Below are 13,656 nucleotides of genomic sequence, written 5' to 3'. Positions count from 1 at the left end.
TGGTGGTTATATAATTGTGGTGAGTTTATTAGAATGGGAAGATCAGAGTAATCTCTACTTGTTAAGCAGTGGAAGACAATATTCTCTGACCTCGCTATCGGTTGGATGCTCTGTGCATGGTAGTACTTTGGTAATTGAATGTGATTGTGGTGGTGTGATGCAACCCTGTAGCAGAGGTAATGACATTTGTATTAATATTTCCTATTAGAGCTTACTGTTAGCAGGAAGTTCAGGGTTGTTTATAAATCCTAGAATGAGTGACCTATTAAAGTCATGCAGTCACCAAAGAAGCTGTCTTGTGGCTGCAAGTAAATGAGAACTTCCTCAACAGTGTTTTGGTTTTGGATTTCTTGAAAGAGATGCTAGATTGTGATGAAACATCTAGATGATGTTTGCTTGATATTGCTAAAATAAGAAGTTATAAGTTCCACGGCAATAGGATGGGAATTGCATAAGAAAATACATTTTAATGATAGTTACTGTTAGGTAAGTAAGGAGGCCAATTTAACTAGACTATTGCTTCAAATTTTCCATTAGTTTAAATTAAAAAGGAACTTTTAATAGTTCTTTTGCACTTAAGACATAGTAATAATGAAACATTAAATTACTGAATCACTGTTGTGGTTTCAATACGCTAAATGCCAAATTAATAACTAATTATATTTACTTTTCATTTGTTTTGATGTAGGTATCCAAAAGGTATCCATGTTGAAACTCTGGAGTCAGATAAGGTAACTAGGCATGTTACTGCCTGTAAAATTTGCTCTGTTTAAAGGAAATTGTACTTAATCTTTCCAAATCCCCAAACTTTTACATCTAACTTGAGTTTTGTTATGCAAAATGTGAAACATTTTAAATGGAATACAGTGAACTAGTTTCTAAACACTAAATCTGACCAACATATGAAGTGTAAGCATGTATTTGTGTGCCTTCATATTATTATTTTTTTAAAAGGATACAAAAGGTATTTTAAGATGTAGTGGATCTGACGTTCAGTATTGGTGAAAAGTAAGTCTATTGGTGAAAAGTAGATCTTGATCTTAGAGGAAAAATAGTGACATCACATGCTGTATCCTCAATTCCCAGCACAAATCTCTGCTTCGAAAGATATTTGAAATCCACTACTTAGAAGGAAACGCTGATAACCTTTCCTCAGAAGTAGAAAGTGGATTTAGTAAAAGTTAGGTTTTCAATACAGCTTTCTAAAGTAGGCTTTTGGTAGTAGGGTGATAGTGGTGCTTACAGTAGGGACAGTCATGTTGCCACGTAACTGCAGCTGAGGTATGACTTAATTTTCTTTTCAATGTAAATTTACAGAAACTTGTAGTGGTCTTAAATATGAACTTCTCAGAGTCATTCCTCAAACTATTCATTTTTGATTTTAGAAGGAGAGATATATTGCTATTAGTAAGGTAAATGAAGAGGAACGAAAAAGAAGAGAACAGCAGAAACAGGCAAAAGAACAGGTAAATAAGTTCCATTTCATTAGTTTACGTGAAAGAGGGAGGGGGAGAATCTATGGTTTCAGTCAGCTGCGCAGAATTGTGTGATAGGGTTGGGTAGCATTTCCCTTTTGTTTGGCTGTGGCTGTTGTCTGAAATTCATCCTCCAAATTCTATCAGGTAACTTAGGCTTTGAAGTAGAACAAGAAGAATTGCAAGACACCCTACGAAATTTTAAAGAAGGAGTAATTGTAGCATACTGAACCAATATTCTGGAGCAGTGAATTCCTCCTTATATGAACCTGCTCTTATCAGAGAGGCATGGTCTAGTAATAGGAAACATCAGTGATTGTATTTGTTAGTGCTGTATAACAATAGTCATTGCAAAAAGTCTTGCAGCAATTCTCAAGCAAGTTTTCACGTTGTCTGGATTCACAATCTGTCCTTGGAGTAGTACTCTGTTACAGAACTTGCTTGCTCTTGATTGTCAGAGTTAGTGTCCTGTACAATTAATATGTCATCTGACTTTTCTGGATGGAAACATGCTGCATATGACTTCTGTAGTAACAAGTTGACTGGAACGTTGTGTCTGGTATATTCAGGCACCCTCATCATTGTTTATGGGACTTGATATTTTTGCTTAGTGAGTCTGACACAAGTTTCAAGAAGTCAGAGACTTGAATTGGGGGAATTCTTGATCACGCTTGTGATTTGTGCTTATGTGTTTCAAGATAAAGTCAATTTGGGTGGGGTAAATAATACTTGCATGTAGAATGCCTATTAAGAGGGAAAGGACTATCTAACAGAGAACTCGACTAACGTGACATCTCTTTTTTCCAAAAGGCAAGTTAGGCACAATTTGCTGCTACAGTAGACTTTTCTGAAGCAGTCTTTATAGGTGTGTTACTCTGACTGTGGCATTCTGAGCTGAATTAAAACAACAGTGAATGTTTTTATTGAATTTCACTTCTGTTTGAACAAAGACAGATAATGCAAGGCAGAAATTACTTCCCTAGACCTGAAAAAGAAAAATGTTACAAAAAATTCAGTGAAACTAAAATAGATGCTCTAGTCAGATCCCCCCCAAACCAATCTGAGTCCGTTTAAAATGTGTAACTCACATTATACAACTACAATATTACACAAATACAATTTATATAATACTTCTTATTTTTGTTTATATAAGTAGTGAAGAATGTTTCTTCCCCAGTGTCAATGTTAGCATAAAAATGCAATCTGATTTAATAGAAATAACAATCAGAATTCAACCTGTTGCATTGTATGACAATGTAGGTAAAAAAAGGGGTTGAAGATATGTAGCTTAATTTTAATATCTTCTTGAGCTGTTTGCAGTCTGATAGCTGTTGAGCACTGTTGAAGATAGTGTATTGAAAATGAACTGACTACAGCTGTATTGGTCTGGTCAGGATGAAGTTAACTTTCTTTGTAGCAGCCCATGGGTTGCTGTGCTTTGCATTTGTGGCTAGAACAGTGTTGATAGCATACAAGTGTTTTGGCTACTGCTGAACAGCGTTTGCACAGTGTCAAGGCTTTCTCTCTCTTTTCCAACCTCCCCCAAAACCAAGTAGACTGAGGCGGGTGAGCAAGAGGTTGGGTTATGGTGTTTATATTCCCAAGAAACCTTTAAGCATGCTGAGTCCCTGCTGATGGGAAGTGATGAATGAATTCCCCTTTTTGTTTTGCTTGTGCATGCAGCTTTTATTTTCTTTTTTTTTGGTTTTTGGTCCTCTCTATCGCCAGGGAAAGGGGAGTGAGCAAAAGGCAGAGTAGGTGTTTGACTTCTGGTCAGGGTCAACCCACCACGATAGCTTGTGACTTTTCTTACTTTACAGTGGACTACAGCTACATATAAAACTGGAATTCTGTCAGCAGCATCCTGCTTTGACCTCGTATATCTTCCAAATATTGCTATTTCCTCTGTGGTCTGTTCTTGGTTATGTCTGAGAAATGTTTGAGCCAAACTGGTGTGTCTGCCAGTTCGCAGGTACAGTTTTGACAATATTTGTATTTATGTTTTACTAATGTCAGAATCTTTGCTTGCAGGAAGAATTGAATGATGCGGTAGGATTTTCCAGAGTTGTTCATGCCATTGCTAATTCTGTAAGTTAACGTGATTTTTTTAATGCACCTTTGGTAGTAAGAAAAAAAATTAATTCAAAGAAAGAATTCTTTTGCTGTTACATTTTTTGAGAATAAGATGAAATAGAAGTTAAAGTGGCTTCTCCTTTTGTTTTAAGTTGATGTTGCTTCATGTTTTACAATGGTTGAATGTGGTAGCTTAAGTAAGCTCTTAAACTAATGACACAAACAACCTCATTATCCATGAGAGTCAACAATACCAATTTCTTAGGGTTCTAAACAAGATTCTCTTAAGTAACTAAGCTTCAAGGGCTTTTTTTTCTCTGTCCCGAAAAGATTGTTGTTTTTTTTTTTCCTGGCAGTTAAAGACTTAATCAGAGAAGGTCATCTGGTTCTCTTCTATACTTCTTCATAATTAAAATAGGCTATAGTTTTACATCGTCCCCTTCAGCCCAATTATTTTCACGCAGTTGTTACAGCCTGCTTTGTAGAAAGAAAACACGTATGCATATTGTTTTCTTTAGCAAATGGAGGATTCAGGGAAGCAGAAAGGTTGTCATATCAAGTCAATCAAAGTTAACATTTAAAAAATTTCTTGTACTTTTTTCAGGAAGGAACTTGCTTGTACATCTGGCATGAAAGGTTCTGCGCTCCGAGAAGCCAGATCATGCCCCTAATAACTATTGTATATTACAACCGTAAAGAATATCTTGTGAGTTGTTGCACAAGCTGTAAATTAAAAGGTAGTGGACTGAGAAATCACTTGACTCCAATCTTAAATAGATTACATTTGGAAACCAAGTTGTAAGTAGCTGAACAACAAGCTTCTCAACATTTGAAGCTGCTGCGGAAGGCTGTGCTAAGTGGTTGAGAGTAGAGGAAAAAGAAGTGGCTGCTCTGAGAGAATGGAGGAGTCTGTGGGGCAGGCAGGGAGCAAATGGGGAGGTTTGCTTTGTAGTTACTCCCAGCTGCCCTTGGCTAGCATCTGGGATAGGTGCTTTTCACATAGTGCCCTTGCCATGGCCATGATTGGAAATGTAACTGACATTTAATGTTCTTTTCCCAGGGCAAGCTTGTTATTGGGCACAATATGCTACTGGATGTTATGCATACTATACACCAGTTCTATTGTCCCCTACCTGATGTAAGTAATCTTCTGAGTGTTCAGATGATGAAATAAATGCCTTAATGTATTTGCCTTTAGTCTTATCTCCAAATTTTCTTGTGAATTAAAGCATATGACAGTCTATTAAGAAGAACAGAAATGTATTTTAAAAAGAATGCTTGTTACTTCTGGGCTACTGCCTTATTTTGTTAAATCTTCATGTAGAAAGCTTAGTTCAATTGAATTCTTTACATTTTTAAAATTTTCACAATTATTATAGGAATTGAATTGTGTTTTCGGCTCATATATGTTAGTCCTTCAGAAACTGCTTGGATAACAGCAGGTAAATTTAACTGACTTGTGAAGATACTGGTTTGGAGCTTCAGCGTTATTGAGTGGCATTTTTTCCCCGAGTGTACAAAGTGGAAATACATGTTTCCATGTAATCTAGTACAATTAATAGAATGATAAGAAATCTTGTAGCAGGATGATGTTCATTGGGGTGAAGAGGTGGAATATCTGAATAATTGGAGGGAGCATACTTTCATGACTGCAGTAGGGCAGTCTAGCAGATCAGGACTGCAATAGTCTTAACTATTAGGTTAAACCAAGCAGTGTATTGACACTGAGGATATTGGCTGAAGAAGTCAGAGGTCTCATTGGAAGGATGGCCCGCATGATGGTTATGTTACTTGCAATCCTCAAGGGCTTGTGGGTGTTACGGGAAAGACTTGATTATGAAATGGAAGAAAGAAGTTTGGGACCTGTTTGAAGGGTGTTGGAACATAAGCAGTTGTCAGTTGTTCCTGTACTTTTGACACTTGGAAGATCTAAACCTGTAGGGAGTCAAGTATCCGCCTGGAGTGACTGCTTATATTCCATTGACACAATAAATGCTGGGAACATTTAAGTAGAAATGTTAACACAGCTGGAATTAGAGGTCGTCTAGGTTATAATATAATAATAATAATATAATAGGATAGGATATTGGAGGTGATATAACATTGCTCTTACGAATGAAATAATTAGTCTGTAGTTCTGTGTAATTGCAGGTGGTATTTATGGTAATGCTACAAATACATCTCTTAGGGGGTGAGAATTCAGTCACTGCATCTCAGTTTTAGAAGGTGATTGAATAATTGTAGCTATTGCTATCTATCATCCGAGACTGATGAACACTTAACTTATTTGGATTTTATCTTCTGGTTTAATGTTAAATTAGGACCTGAGTGAGTTCAAGGAAGTAACATCATGTGTCTTTCCCCGGTAAGTTCTTAGTTCAAACTTTCAACTGTTTTAGTATTGCTTTAGCAAGTTGATACTGTTTGTCTTAGCCTCATAACCTAGCAGTTACTGGAAATGAAATTGGGAACAAGTTAGATAAATACAACTTTTAAAGGTATTCTGTAGCATCTCTTTTTCAGAACAACACTGCTGTTGTTCTACTTCTTGGCAAAAGACGCAGCTTTGCCACACCCTTTTTTTTGGCGTGATGTTTGGTGTTTCAAATCTGCACTACATTTGGAACAAGATTTATTTGCTACTTATTGTTTGCATCTCTTGCTATTGCTTAGTTGCTGTCTTTTTTTCATGCTGAACAAAGCCAAGGAGTATTTTGGCTGCTCTAGGATCTGAGAGTAATTTTTCAGTAGGGTGAAACTGTTGTTTCTTGGCTAATACACCAAAACATTTTTGAGGATTTGGCAAAATGGACATTCTTCCATTTCAACTTATTTAGTTCTTACTTTGTTTCTAGGCTATTGGATACTAAACTGATGGCAAGTACACAACCTTTTAAGGTAAGTTAATATAATTATAGAACGATTTGAAGATACAAGTTTGTATTAAGTGTATGTTGAAACAAATATTTTTTTTCTTAGAGAAAAATGTCTGTTTTCTGTGATGTTCCTTCTTTGTAAAAGAATGATTTTTCTTCACTCTTTAGATAAACTTTAACTTTTACAGTATAAATTTTTACTTTTGTACAAGTGACTTCTGTGTTTGCAGTTTTGAGGTAACTTAGCTTTGAATTCCAAAATAGGTACCATTTATGTGACTTAAAATGTGAATAGCAGATTTTTTGTCTTGTAAATTAGCACAAGACTGCATCTTTCCTCAGGAGTAAAAAAAGTGTTATTCATGAACAAATAGGACCTGGAAGCTGCTTGTATACTCAAAGCTTTAGAATATTGTGAATGCTGACTTAGTTTTGTTTAGAAAAAGATGCTTGAACATCATCATTAGGTTCTGTTGTGACCTGCTGTTCAGTGTGTAGTCAGCAGGAGGAAGAAATTACAGGTGTCTCTTAAAACCTCTTGCAACATGAGGTTTTTTAATTCTTCCAAGCAGTAATGAGATGAGTGATCATACTCTCTTGTGTGCCTTTGGAATGAATTAATTAAAAAACCCATGCTGATGAAGCAGCATCTATCTTTCTGCATACCTCTGACTTTAGAGCATTGCATAACAGAAAATCTCATTAAAATGTACTTAGTAGATATTTTCAGGTTTGTCTTGCATACTGCTGTATTGTACTCTGAAAACTAATAATGCTGAACATCCTGAAGAAGTTTTATGTTTGGTACAGTTCTGTTGATACTTGTAACTTTTACAGTAGATGCTTGGGTTTTAGGCTATTATTACCAAGAGTGCCTTGGTATACCAATATAATGCATCATTTGAGCTTGCTCATTGTACCGAGTTTTTGATAACTTTTCAGGTAACAGACTTGATAAATGTCTTGATTTAGAACCAAAGGAAACTTGTTCCTCAGATTTCAGACAACTTCAAGAAACTTTTGTGCAAGGCTTTTCACTTCCTCACTATTGATTCTGCATGTTTTTTCTATTGTACTGATTGTCAAGGTATATTTGATAAGAATTTCAAGAAGTTTGGTTTGAAGAAATTAATAATCTGTGTATCTTTGAGTTTTATGTATTGTGAGTATATACGTTTTACATACGCATATATAGATTCAGTAATGCAACTCAGCTAAGCTGAAATGTAGAAGCAGCTTTCTGATTGTCAGGCTTCTTTCACTGTCCTTTTATTACTTTAAATCAGCGGTATTTACACTTACAAAACTTCACAAGAATGTCCAGTCAGCAAGCACACTTCAATACTCATGTTGAATACCTTCAACCATTAGCATCAGTATTTAGGATATTTTTGCCTTGCTCTTTGTGCTGCCTTTTCCCATGCCACGTGTACCATGCATGGAACCAGATTCAAATAGGAATATTAGTTTGGCGTAATTCATCATCAAGAATTCTGAAAAGTATTAATAAATGCTTGTGACTCATGTTGCAGGTGAGGCAAGTTTGGTTTTTAAAACTTGTCTCGACAGACTTCTCTGGTGTATTAGTGTGAAATGAGGCTATGTATATATCCTTAGAGAACAGAAGATGGCAGCAGTAAATACTTATTTTATTGTATTTGATTTTAGTTTCCAGGGAAAATGTGCTTTGCTTTGTCAGTTAATGGTGTCTTTTCTTGCAGGAGATCATTAATAATACATCCCTTGCAGAACTGGAAAAGCGTTTAAAAGAGGTTCCATTCAGCCCTCCTAAAGTTGGTAAATATATATCAAAATGGTCTTATTTCTGAAATGTTTTCCCCTTTCAGAGAAAGGAGAGTGTTTAGATTATTTTTTTTCTTGGTCTGAAATGTGAATTCCCCTATTAATACTTAGTGTTTTGATGAAAGGGACTTTAAACAAATAGTGCATATAGTATACATATAGTGCAGTTGTATTTAGAACTATTAGTGGAAGTGAGCAAAAATCCTTCCACTTTATTCCAGATAAGAGAAGAATGGATGTATTCAGTGAACAGCAGTTTCATCACCTTCTTTGTTTTTTAGGTTGATTTTTGGTGAGTAACTTGAAATTGTTTTAGAACTGTTTTGTTTGGTTATTGTTGTCCTTTGGATCAAAGCTGGGGCACTCTAACAAGCACTTGGACAAACATAATCAAGAAAACTTACACAGTAGTGATTAGTCATGCGTGTTCTAGAAATTAAAGTTCCTTTAGAGCTCTCTTTGCTTTGAGGTGAACGAAAGGCTATCTAAGCAAAGGGCAAGCTTATCTCAAGGTTCTGGAATTTTTCTTAAGCTGCTGATGTAGAAAAGGGAGGGCAATACTGATCAGTAGAGTATGCTGGAAGGGAAAGTCTCAATGCTTAATCAAAAACAAGATAAGTGATACTTTTTTATATTGCTGACTGTGCAGAGCAGATGCACTTAAGCTGTAGTAACAAGAGAGATAATAAGATGGATAATCTACCATCTTGGACAATGCGCAGGAGCTGTTGGTGCCTAGATCTAAGTAGTACTATACTTATGAAGTGCACAGTAATTGCATGCAGACCTTTTAGTGTTGTATCCTCTGTAGCTTCTCGGGATGTAACGTAATTTGGCAGCTGTCAGGTACTATTTTTTGCTGATGTAATATAAAATAATAATTTTACCAGTATTTTTTTTGGAGCAAAATAGGATCATAATGGTTAACAGAATCAGAAGTGTTAATATTCAATCAGAGATGATTAATGTGGTTGAGAACATCCAAAGCAAAGCATGTTTAAAAATACTAGAAGCCTTTTGTTAATTGTTCATTTGTTTTCTTTTGGATATGTATCTGTTAAAAAAAATAACGTTAAGTGCTAAGAAATGTCCTTTTCAACTCAGCCAGTATAGCTTAACGTTGTCTGAATCTCAGCTTTATTTTTAAAATAAATATAACAAGGGCTTATCTGAAAAAAGGTCTGATGTTTTGCTACTCTAGTTTCAGATATAAAAATTTGGATTCAGGTTTCCTTTTACAAAATACAAAATTTCTTTTTACAAAATATAACATGTATGCTTACATATTTCCATTGTATAAGTTATGCTAGTATTTCTGTATCACTGTTTTAAATCCTGGCTATATTTCATTATTGTTTTAGCTTCTTTTGCTAAGTTGAATGCAATAAATTAAATGGAATTATAGAGTTCACTTTTCAGTCTGTACCTTAATGTAAGAGTCATGATTCTGGCTTTTTAAACAGTTAATTTTGTTCTTCCAGTCCTATTCTCAGTATGACTTCTAGAGGAAAATGAGCCAGTTTTCTAGAGGTTGAGAAGCTAGCTACAGAGGTGAAATAACTTTGATGCTGGAAGTGGGGAAAATTTAAATGATAAAGAAAAAAGTGTGAAATGCACATATTTCTCTGTTTCTGAGACTTGGGCACTTTCGGACACTTTTCTTCAGAGAAGTGCCTATTAAGATTTCCACTTTCAGATACTTCTCAAGGTCTTCATGTGAACACCAAGCATGATTGTAAATAATGTTGTCAATAAAGACATCCTTTAATCACTTAGTTCCATCTTCACCATTTAAATACCTTGAAAAATCTGACCATAGGTCAATTGGATGGTTAGCAAACAGGTTAATAGTAGAGTTTTCAATTAGCCTGAGTGTCTGTTCTTTTAAATGCAAGAGAGGGAAAAAATATGCTGTGTGGGGAATCTTGCTGTCGTTGTGTTAGAATTAACACTCCATTTTGGCTAAGTAGGTCTGTGGATTAATAGCTTTTTAAGAGAAAGGAATTTCTGTTCTAGGAGAAATTCTGAAAATTCTGAAGAACTTACCCAACTGACGTTATACTCCAACAAAATAAGTGTGTGGGTAAGCATACAAGGCTGCCTTTAATGTCTATGACAACGTGTTTGCAAATTATTTTTTCTCCTCAGAAAGTGCAGAAGGGTTTCCAAGTTATGATACAGCTTCTGAACAACTTCATGAAGCAGGATATGATGCTTACATTACTGGACTGTGCTTCATCTCCATGGCTAATTTCCTAGGTAACTAAGTGTTTTGTCAAATCTTATCCTTAGTGCTGTCTGTAGCTGCTTTTTACATACTGAATTTCTTCTTCATTCATCAGGTTCATTCCTCAGTCCTCCGAAAAATCACGTGTCTGCTAGATCCAAACTCATTGAACCTTTTTTTAACAAGTAAGTAGCTGCTGTATTAAACTACCTGCTAAACCATGGAAATAAAACACTAGCCTTCGAATATATATTTCTAGCCTCAGAATCAATGGCTAACTACATTTTTCTTTACACTTCAGTTTTGACTGGCTTTCTGGTTCATGCTAGTAATGCTGCAGAGAGGCCATAATTCTTAAAGTGAATACCTTTCCTTCTAAAGAGAATGGCTTACTTTCTGTAACCTGTAAAAGGACACTTCAAAGAGTACCTGGACTGCCTTGATGGCCTTGTCCTTGTCAGTGTTGAGAATATGTTTACAATTTAGAAAATTATTTCTGGAGTAAGCTTTGGGAGTAGTGGAACTGAAGGAAAACTGGTCAGGTGTTCTTTATGCTGTAGGACACTGTCAGAAAATGGTGATAGTTAAAACTGAGTACGCTAAACAGTCTAGAAAAAACAGAATATCCCTACTGTAAGACTAATCCAAATTACACAAAGCTATTGTATTAACATTATCAGGTAACCCATTTTTAAGAAGGCATAATAAACGTGTGATTAGTCGTTTATGGGATGATGCTATGATCAGTGTTTTGCTTTGAATTGGATCTTCGTACAAATTACTTGAACAAATTGAAGAAAGACTTGAGAAATCTAGAAGTCTTTATGCATATATTTGATTCTTTGCATAATTAATCTGTAGATTTTACCTTATGAAGCTTCTAAAGATAGTATAACCTGTCACATAAAGGGAAAGGAGTTGAAATGAAAAAGCTGCTAGTGCTTTAGTCTGTTTGTTTAAATTCAGGAGAAATTCCATCCTTTCAAACCCTATCATATAGGAGTTGGCAAAATTCATTCTTTTAGCTTCAGATGGCCCACACAAATGAGGAAATAATTGTGATCAATGGCTTTCAGCTTTCAGTGATCTGGAAACCAAAATACTATAGTGACAGCAGTTAGCTGATTCTCTTGACGCTCAGACATGTGAGGCAGTAACTTCATATATTCTAGCAGATGTTGTATTTCGTATGTATGTTTCTTAGATTGAACATGGACCCGCAGTGACCACTTGATTTGCATGTGAAGTTGATGATACAATTGATCAGCATAATTTCATTTTAAGACAGGATTTATCACAGGGTTGTTTTCAGAAACACCAGCACACACACATGCCAACTAGTAGATGCCAATTGTGGGGGCTATTTTTTCAATCATCAACCAAAATGCTTTCAGTTCTTTCTAGAGATGCATATCTGCATCAAGTACAAACTGAAACTTCTGAAACTGTCACAATAATACATTAAATTAGCTTTTCAAGTTAAGTTGTGTACTTCAAATGTGATATTCCTCTAACAGTGACATATCAAAGTTTTGAGAAGAAGCCTGCTGTGTCTGTTCTGGCTTCGGAGATAACGCTGCCTAACTGTAACAAAAGGGAAAGTTAACAAAAAATTGTAGGGAGAAGAATGGCTTTTTTTAAGCAAGAACTAAAAATTGCTGTTTACAAGAGAAAAAGTTTATCCATTCTGTCATTATTCACAACTTGTAGCTTCTTGTTTCAGAAAAGCTGTGTATTATTTTTAAATCATGGAAACTTGGAAGACATGCCGTGTCTTTCACGTGATCTTAGAAGCTTTGCCATATTCTAAATAACATCCGTGACCTCAGCTCAGTCAGAGCTTGGAGATGAGACTGTCTCACCTTTTCCTTGTAGTGAGCAGGTCAAGGCTTGTATTTTTAAAGCTGGGTTTTGTACTATAATGCAAAACAACAAACCAGAGTAAGACAACTCCATTTATTATTTTTTTAGAAAAGAAAAAAGATTTAAGTACATGTCAGAAGTCAGAGCTGTTAGATATTTAAATGAACAAGTCTCTCACTCTGGTATGTCATTGCAGACCAGATCTCTATTTCCAGCACTTGGTCTGTTTAGCACCTGTAAATAGCATCCAGGGCTTGTGCAATTCACATAGTTATCTTAAGGTCCCTAGTGAGTACGTTGCTTCTGGGGCTTTTTTTCAGGTATGCTCTGGGCTGCCAGCTAGCTTCCTGCTACACTAGTTTTCTCTAGTTTGTGGTCTAGAAGCTTTCCCTAGCTGAGCATCCTCTCTTCCTCTTGGGGAGAAAAAAAACTATCTTCCTCCTTCCTCCAGAAGTTCTACCTGATCCTGTGGGCAGCAGTCAGAACAAGGAAACCTTTTCCTTTGTGCTGTAGTCATGTTCTTCAAGCAAAACACAAACTACAACATGCAAACAGTAAGCTAAACAAATGAAAGTTATACTATCTGTCACAAAAGTTTTTCCTGAAAGAAGCGGAACAGAGTAGTTTATTATAAGTCAATTATTTAGAAGCAATGTTCTCAGTTTGAACTATTATCAACATAGCCTTGAAAGTGTTCTTTAAAGCAGAACACTTTATCATTCTTTGGGTTGCTTATAAAGTCTTAATTTCAAGATATCTGAATACTAGGTGTTAATATTTAAATACAGTTTTGAGATTGAACTTTTCATGATTAACGTGCCTGATAGGTTTTTGGAAATGTTTTCTGTTTGAATAGACTTGTCACTAATGTGAACAGTGGGAGTAAATTTAAAATTGAAAAATCAAGCTTTGAAATTTACAAAATTAGCCTTCAAAGGAAGGTAATACTTTTTTCAGTAGTTATTTTGACCTCTTTCATTATGTCAGCAAAGTTACAGAACTTCTTGGCTTGCCATTCAAGGATGGTGGCCAGCACGTAGGTTAATGTTCATATAGGCTCATGATGGACATAGGTAAAATCTTTACTTTCAACTTCTTGAAAGAGTGGAACTGATTAAAAACAGACTTTGCCTTAGGGTTGTTTGGCTCTTTTAGGCATAATGCAGTAAGTTATATGATAAACAACTCAATAAGCCAAGAATTCCAGAGATGTATTTCTGTAATCTTTATGCTTCACTGTATATACAACATCTTTGAAAAGTCGTGTTCATGTGAACAACCTGCTGTGAGTAATCCCTGATGAACACTTACGAGTTGAGATGATGGGACTTTTTATATT

At 35.6% G+C, this 13,656-nt stretch overlaps 1 protein-coding gene across 9 annotated transcripts in view; it reads left to right on the top strand.

Annotated features, from left to right (window-relative positions):
- The window catches only part of PARN (poly(A)-specific ribonuclease), a 62,147-nt gene that overhangs the window by 7,860 nt on the left and 40,631 nt on the right, over positions 1-13,656 (top strand). For 8 of the 9 annotated variants that reach the window (XM_074840286.1, XM_074840284.1, XM_074840282.1 and 5 more), the window contains 9 exons: positions 689-731; positions 1,386-1,466; positions 3,507-3,563; positions 4,609-4,686; positions 5,870-5,913; positions 6,404-6,446; positions 8,146-8,221; positions 10,376-10,486; positions 10,570-10,639. In XM_074840286.1, the coding sequence (XP_074696387.1) occupies positions 689-731; positions 1,386-1,466; positions 3,507-3,563; positions 4,609-4,686; positions 5,870-5,913; positions 6,404-6,446; positions 8,146-8,221; positions 10,376-10,486; positions 10,570-10,639 (603 nt within the window). The remainder of the gene's footprint in view (positions 1-688; positions 732-1,385; positions 1,467-3,506; positions 3,564-4,608; positions 4,687-5,869; positions 5,914-6,403; positions 6,447-8,145; positions 8,222-10,375; positions 10,487-10,569; positions 10,640-13,656) is intronic. The other variant, XM_074840283.1, reaches the window with a different exon arrangement.

This window comes from Strix aluco, chromosome 15 (genome assembly GCF_031877795.1).
Source record: "Strix aluco isolate bStrAlu1 chromosome 15, bStrAlu1.hap1, whole genome shotgun sequence".
In the NCBI taxonomy this organism is placed as follows: domain Eukaryota; kingdom Metazoa; phylum Chordata; class Aves; order Strigiformes; family Strigidae; genus Strix; species Strix aluco.
The sequence above is the reverse complement of the archived record's forward strand: the minus strand, read 5'-3'. Positions and strand labels throughout refer to the sequence as shown.